Source organism: Fonsecaea nubica (genome assembly GCF_001646965.1).
Source record: "Fonsecaea nubica strain CBS 269.64 chromosome Unknown Scaff16, whole genome shotgun sequence".
Taxonomy (NCBI): domain Eukaryota; kingdom Fungi; phylum Ascomycota; class Eurotiomycetes; order Chaetothyriales; family Herpotrichiellaceae; genus Fonsecaea; species Fonsecaea nubica.
In genome coordinates this window covers 1-7,302 of record NW_019173689.1, presented here as the reverse complement: position 1 = coordinate 7,302, position 7,302 = coordinate 1, and the positions used below count along the sequence as shown (strand labels likewise).

General features: G+C 53.4%; 2 protein-coding genes across 2 annotated transcripts; both read left to right on the top strand.

Annotated features, from left to right (window-relative positions):
• Positions 1-1,386: 1,386 nt before the first annotated feature.
• Positions 1,387-3,527, top strand: AYO20_03366 (hypothetical protein; the record flags this gene model as incomplete). Its single annotated transcript, XM_022641669.1, has 2 exons — positions 1,387-2,470; positions 2,527-3,527. 2 exons carry the CDS (start codon positions 1,387-1,389, stop codon positions 3,525-3,527), a joined length of 2,085 nt encoding a protein of 694 aa, XP_022502202.1.
• A 985-nt stretch (positions 3,528-4,512) lies between these two features.
• On the top strand, positions 4,513-6,933 carry AYO20_03365 (hypothetical protein; the record flags this gene model as incomplete). The annotated part of the gene is made up of 2 exons (XM_022641668.1): positions 4,513-4,758; positions 4,840-6,933. The coding sequence occupies 2 exons, from the start codon at positions 4,513-4,515 to the stop codon at positions 6,931-6,933; spliced, it is 2,340 nt and encodes a 779-aa protein (XP_022502201.1).
• Between the last annotated feature and the right edge of the window lie 369 nt (positions 6,934-7,302).

Below are 7,302 nucleotides of genomic sequence, written 5' to 3'. Positions count from 1 at the left end.
GGCTCCTAGTATTTTAACCCGAGGCGGGTGGCATGTGGATCACGGGTAGAAACTCGACTCGCTGCACCAAAAGGCAACCCAAGGACTCCAAAAAAGGCTGCTACTCGTCAGAAGATGTGGATTTGGGGGGTATGCTATCATGTTGCAAGAATCTCCTGGTGTGGAATTTGGCAGGTTTGTTAATTTAGCTTGATTTGGGGCTTTCACGCCTTCTCACTTTTGAGTCACTGGTTGATTGCTCAGAATATGGATGGTTGGATGGACGAATGGATGGGTGGATGGGAGGGCAGGTGGAGTGATTGACGACGAGCGGCCGACAGTGGGATCAAGGTACCTAAGGTGGTGATGGGAGGTACTTAGGTACCCCGGGATCCCTATACTCCATGCGTAGGTGTACCTCGTAGGGCCCCAAGCATTGCCAGGTACTGTAGATACTAGGTACCGTCCCTGGGCTTTGCTCCTCTGCAGCTCTGCAGGGATCTTTCGGCTGCCTTTTCGCACACACTTTAGAGAAATAGAGGGCCCCGGCTAGTCGATGGTACCTAGGGCAGACCTCCAAACACCCAATGGGAGCCCTCAGACTGGCTTCCCGGCGTGGCGCTTCGCTCGTTTCAAGTGTATTTCGTTAACCACCTTTCTTTAGAAGACCCTCCCTCTTCCCACCCCCCATTCCGGTATCTCGCATCTTGCATCTCACACTTACATACCTCACACTCTTCCATCCCGCTGTCGTCTTTCCACTCCGGTATACTGATATTTCGTCGCTATCCAATTTCTATACATCTTTCACCTCCTTATCGACTGTATTGCCTTTGCTTGTACGATTGTCGCTGTCGTCATCATTTGTAGACGTCTTGAACTTGCCGCCATCCCCACAACCCGCTCAATTCGCCAGCTCGTCGCCGCCCGCTATTATATCACACTCACCGAAGACCTCATCCCGAACCCACCGCGAAGGGTATCGGCTCATTTTCGCACTTTGATCGGTGTCGCACTGACCAGGCAATACTGTGTCTGGAGAATTCCAATTGTTCACGGCGCTCTACGACTACTTATACCATCATCATCATCCGAACTGCGGCATAGCCTCACTGCGCGGCTGAGTATGGCCCCCAGCCTGATCCGACCACTCATTCATATAAAGGCATCTTCTCTGACTTACTGCGCCACAGACTAGTTCATAAGGTGTATTTACATACCATATTCCGACCCCCAATTGAGTCCGATCTCGAACCGTACACCGGCCCCACGACGGGTCTATACTCCTAGAGGAACCATCGTTCTGGACAGCCAGCCCCAAGTGGTTCATAATCCTTCCCATCTGGTCCCTTCTCCGCGCCTCTACTAAATCGGTGCATTGTGCCTGAGTGGGTTGTGTTGAAAAAGATGGACAATTCTCGAGGGAGATCTCCCTCGAGAGGCAATGCGCAGCACATAAGCCCTCAGCCTTCCCCCAACCACTACCCCGGCATTGTACCAGGAGTAGACCCTTCTGTTCAACAAGCTCTGACCACCGGCAAGTTCAATACCTCGGGCAGCGTCTTCAACAACCCGTTCCTTGCTTCTCAGCAACAAGGCGGCCTCCAACCCATCCCAAACGAGCCAAGTTTCTATGATAACGGCCAATATCAGAACATCTATCCAGACAATCAGTTCGTGGGCCAGGAGCTGGATCAGCCCTTCAACAGCGGGAACTTCATGTACCAGGGCGAGGATATATCCGGCGATTACAACCAGACCTATTCACTGAACCAAGCCTACGACATGAATTCCCAAACTAATGTGAACCCAGCAGAATTGAGCAAGCTATCTCCGCCGCAGGATCATCAGTCCCCGAATTTGCATCCTCCAGAAAATCACTCGTCCCAACCGGGTTCGCCTGCGTCGACAAACGGCCAGTACTACACTCCTCAGCATTCAAGAAACGCTTCTCTCGATCCATCCAGTGCCTATTCTGGCTTGAGTTTTCAACAGCACCGGAGGGCGCCCTCTGAACATAGCGATATTTCGTCCGCAAACCATTCCCCATATCTGTCTCATTCAGAATTGCACAACACAGGAGGCGACATCAACCACTCGCCGTATCTACCCGCGCAACCGGACACAAGCAATGCGTTCGGCATGGAAAGCTTCAGTTTAGGCGACCAGGCTCCGTACCGATCTCCGAGGCTGATGCCCAACATGGAAGGCAACCAGCAGGGCCTTGGACTGGATGGGAGTGGCTTGCGTTTGGGTCAACCTCTCGGAATCCCCGTACCCGACGTGTATACTACACAACCACCTCAATACCAGCCTCCCGTTGTTCCGAGTAATCATATACGGAATACGTCGGTCGTTTCGGACATTGGTCAGGCTGACCAGTTTCAACCTCCAACCATCAACATCGAACCGGCACCGGTGTCGAGACAGCAAAGCTTTGGACCGCAAGGCGAGGCTACGGAAGGTGCCTTGAGTCCTCCGTCCAACAACAGTATGCTCCTCTATATCCCGATTATGATATGTGAAGAAAGCTAATTTGAGATCTAGGGGGCCGCAACCGAAGCAAATCCGACGTCACATTCACACGCCCTCTGTCAAGATCGAGTTCGCCGGGGCTGACCGCGACCAACGCCAATCGCAACAGTCTTTCTGTCCGGTCTAGCACCCCTGAAAGAGGCCAATCGCTGTCTCGAGAATCATCTCCTGGACCAGGTGTGCAATCTGGGCGAATCGACAAGAACCGTCGAGCCAGCACCTCCTCGATGGGTCAAAGCAGGGATTATATCCTCGATCTCGCCGATCCCACCAGGCCAAACGCGTCTCCGTCCGGGTCAAATACGAGGGTCCAAAAACATCCCGCGACGTTCCAATGTAATCTATGTCCGAAGCGGTTCACAAGAGCGTATAATTTACGATCGCATCTGCGGACTCATACCGATGAACGACCCTTCGTCTGTACAGTGTGTGGCAAAGCATTTGCACGACAGCATGATCGAAAACGTCATGAAGGCCTGCACAGCGGAGAGAAGAAATTCGTCTGCAAAGGCGAGCTCCATTCAACACCGGGTCAGCATTGGGGTTGTGGGAGACGGTTCGCAAGGGCAGATGCACTTGGTAGACATTTCCGCAGTGAAGCCGGACGGATTTGCATCAAGCCACTCCTCGAGGAAGAGAAGGCAGAAAGGCAGAACAGAGCGATGATGGAGCAGCAGCAACAGCAGCAGGCACATTTTGCCCACCAGGGCGGGCTACAACCCCTTCCTCAACCGATGATGATAGGCATGGACCCCACCACAGGTGCTGGTGGGTTCGCATTACCCGCCGCGCTTCTGCAGCAGTATCCTGCACTGCAGAACATAGATTGGTCGCAAATTTCGACTGTTGACGACCAAGGAGACCTTAGCGATGTCGGCGGTATGGGAAGAGCAGGCTTCGATGCATCAAGCGGCGGAGAGTATTATGACGAAGATATATCTGACGGCTACGTTAGTGGCACCGGCATGGATTTTTCGAACCCTGGGGCACAGCAGATGTACATGGGTAGCTGAGCCCATGACTGAGGTTGTTTTTGACGTTCCTTTGTGCGCCTTTGATCTTGCGATGATATCCCCAGTTTTGCTCGTTGTTTCCCTTTTGCTATGGCTTCTCCATTTTGGACTGGCATGATGATCAGAAACGGGTTTCGGTTGTTTGATAGACTTTGTTTCAATGATCCTGACGAACCACGGCAGACAGCAACAAGGGTGCAAGTGGAGGGCTTTGGATGAGCCCAGATATACCACCCCTGTAATGATGTCAATGAAATGATGCAGTTGACGGGCTCTCAAACATGCACGAGTTCTCTCAGATCGTTCCTAACAGGCTATCCGTGACAAGACCAGAAGGGGTCCGCAGGGTGTGGATACCCAGAGACTGGACAGAGGCAGCGTTTCACGAACGGCGGCCTCATCTGAAGAGTACGTCCGCCACAAAGGAGGTAGGTAGGTGCCATGCGGACAAACCCGATTTGGGTAGGTGAAGAGTGTTCGCTCAATCTCAAAGCATTCATTGTTCTCGCGATGCGGTTGAGGCCCTCCTGAGACACATCATGACTTGTTGAGCGGCGGTCGGTGTGGACTGCGAGAGGAGGGAAAGGTAGGTCTGGCTGCGGTCTGGTGATCTGTGACATATCAAAGCGGACATTGAGGCAGTGAGAGGTGGTCAAGCTGGCAAGGCTGGACAAGGCTGGACAAGGCTGGACAAGGCTGCCAAGGCGCTAGGATTTCCCCAGACCAAAACCAATGTTGACATCATATCCTGCGCCTCTACAGCACAGTATTGCATGGTCAACAGTGTGCTCACTCGTCTTCACTGAGGGTGTGGCAGAAAAGATGGGTGAGCACACTGTCGCCAGCGCCAAGCTATGGCATCCACGAAATTCTCAACGCTTTTCAAAAGCGTCTTCGTCGGATCGCTCACTGTCGCGCTTCTACTGTCCTTCGCACACCCTGAACCCGCGCTCCATCGCTGCCAATCGTTCATCCACGAAGCGCGATGGGGAAGAACAACTCAAAGAAGGCTGCGCGCCATGCTCGCATTACTCAGGACTTCTTTAACCAGGTTCCGGAATCATCTACGGAAGAATCGGCCAAGACCACCGCTGAGAGGCCTTCAATTTCTCTGCCCACGCAAGTCGCCAGAGCACTCAACTCTTTTGTCAACACTTCAAACATTCCCAACCCTACCATCTTGAGTGGCACCTTTCAACAGATTGATTTGGGCGACGACTACAGACAAGTTGTGAGTTTCTACCCACGTTACAGCGAGTGACAGCGATTTCAGAGTCTGCTCATGACTGACAAACTCGTCTCGTTTTTGCAGGCCTGCTTACTCGGAGAGCGTGTTTTCCACACCTTCGAGAGGAGCAAAGACGCCGCTCGAGATCTCCTTCGTCACTTCTTCACTACTGCTTACTTGACTGTTGATCAGTCGACTGGCAAGAGAGAGTGGCGTGTTGACACGGACGTCAAGATTGAAATTGTTCACGCTATCAAAACCAACAAATTCATCGGCCTCTTCACCAGTCAGAGACCTGTCAAAGGCACCAATCCTGTTGAATTCGAGGACGTCATTGACTCTCCATCCTTCCTCGACGAATTTGACGTGATTGGCATCATTGTCGACTTCTTTTTCGACTGGGCGGTTGAGTGTGCAGAATTCCTCCGTCGCAACCCAGACCACAAAGCTGTCGACATCCCTTTCAAGACCTACGTCGAACACTACCGTCCTTTCACCTGCATCGGCATCATCGAGATCGCTGCTGCCATCAGAAACGGAAAGACCATTGACATCGACCCTCGACCTCTCGAATTCTTCATCGCCGTCAGAATGAACAACATGGCTGATGAGCAGAACCTTTTCATCCAGGGTAAACCAAAGAAGACTGGCCGCAAGAACAACAAGAACAAAGGTGAAGCCAAAGTGAAAGCTACTGAACCAGATTCCACCACGATGGAGCACACTGCCAAACCTGTTGAGAAGAAACAAGATGACAAAGACGATGCCGCCGACATGGATGTCGCTGCCAAACCTGCTGAGGACAAACATGACAAAGACAATGCCACCGACATGGATGTCGCTCCCAAAGCTGTTGAGAAGAAACAAGTTGACAAAGATCATACCACCAAGAAGAATGTCACTGTCAAAGGTGCCAAAGATTTGGAAGATGACAAAGAAGATACCAGCGAGGATGACGCTGCCGCCGCTACCGCTGCTGCTGAGTCCACTGTCACCAAAGTCGAGTCCACTGCTGAAGATGTCAAAGGCAAACAGGTCAACAAAGATAACATCACTCTCCCTGCCGCCACTGCTGCCACAGGTCGCACCATCACTGTCACTCCTGATGACCACGTTGCTACTATGACTTCTGGAGTTGGCACTGCCACTACTGGTCGCAACATCCCTGTCACGCCTGATGACCATGTTGCTACTTTGACTGCTGGTGCTCGAACTATTTCCATCAACGACACACGCACAGATGAAGATCCGTATGGTCTCCGCAATCGTCGTTCGAGATGGTCTACTACTGCTCATGGTTCTGCCACCAACAACTCCACTGCTGAAGATGACGATCCGTTGAATCTTCGCGCTCGTTCGAGACTCCCAGCTGCATCCGTCATCCACACCGACATGTTCACTGACGCTGATGGTCCTACTCCTACTGGTCCTCCAATTCCTGGTCCTGCCACCACTGGTCGTACCTCTGCCGGCACTCGATCTGGTTACCCTGATCTGGAGACTATCCGAGCTCGTCGTCATGAGAGAATTCGTGAACGCTTGGCTAGACACGGCGCCAACTTTCCTACCGCGACTACCGCGACTGCCGCTACTGCCACGACTGCTACTGCTACTGATGCACCTGGTACTGATGAGTGCACTGCACCTCCTCCCCGTGTTCGCCCTGGTCGTCGTCAAGCTTCTGCTGCAACTGCAGGATCCAGCACCACTCAACAGCCACGTGCTGCAGAACCACGTGAGACTGCCACCCAACGCCTTGCCAAGAACCGACTCTACCAGGAGCTCCAGGATCTTGTCAACACCAACTTCCCTTCTGCTGCGGCTCGCCGCACGGCCTTCGCGCAGGCCAGACAGCGCCTTCTACATTCCGAGACGGTGGCGGCGGCACGCGGAGAGCAACCTCTGCGTGCCACTGCCACCAGGGCGACGCAGGAGGCATTGACAATCGGGCGCGACGACGCGTTGAACGCGGTCCGCCAGCAACGTGCTGCCGAGGCCGCTCGGATGAGGGCCAGTAGGGCCGGAACGGAGGCGAACGCTCGTGCCAGAGAGCAGGGGTTCGGGTTTGACATCGGGGGGATGGGCGGGTGGTATGGCGAGTTGGAGGCCATGCAGATCCAGGGTCTTGATGGCAACAAGGCCACTGGCAAGAAGGAGGACGAGGCCAAGGAGAAGTGAGACGGCCGTTCCTCAAGGCAAGTTCCCCGCGGGGGTTTCGCGTGTTTAGAGCTTGGGTGAGACCAGATGACAAGATGACAAGATGACAACGCAAGGAGGCACACCGAGGCACTACAATAGTGCAATAAATGTCAACAACATTCACAATGTGTTTTCTTCTTCATTGCTTTTCTCGTCAGTGCGTTGCTAGAGTCCTCGCCGCCGCCCCCGCCACCGTCTCTCACTCTGATCGCCATGACGGTCTCCTCACGATGTCGTCGTCGCCGACCACGTATATTAATGATCTCCCACAGCACATCCTCTGTTGTGCCTACGTGCCATCAAAGTCAAGAAGCCAGACAACCCCCCCCCCCCCCCCCTTCCCCCAAC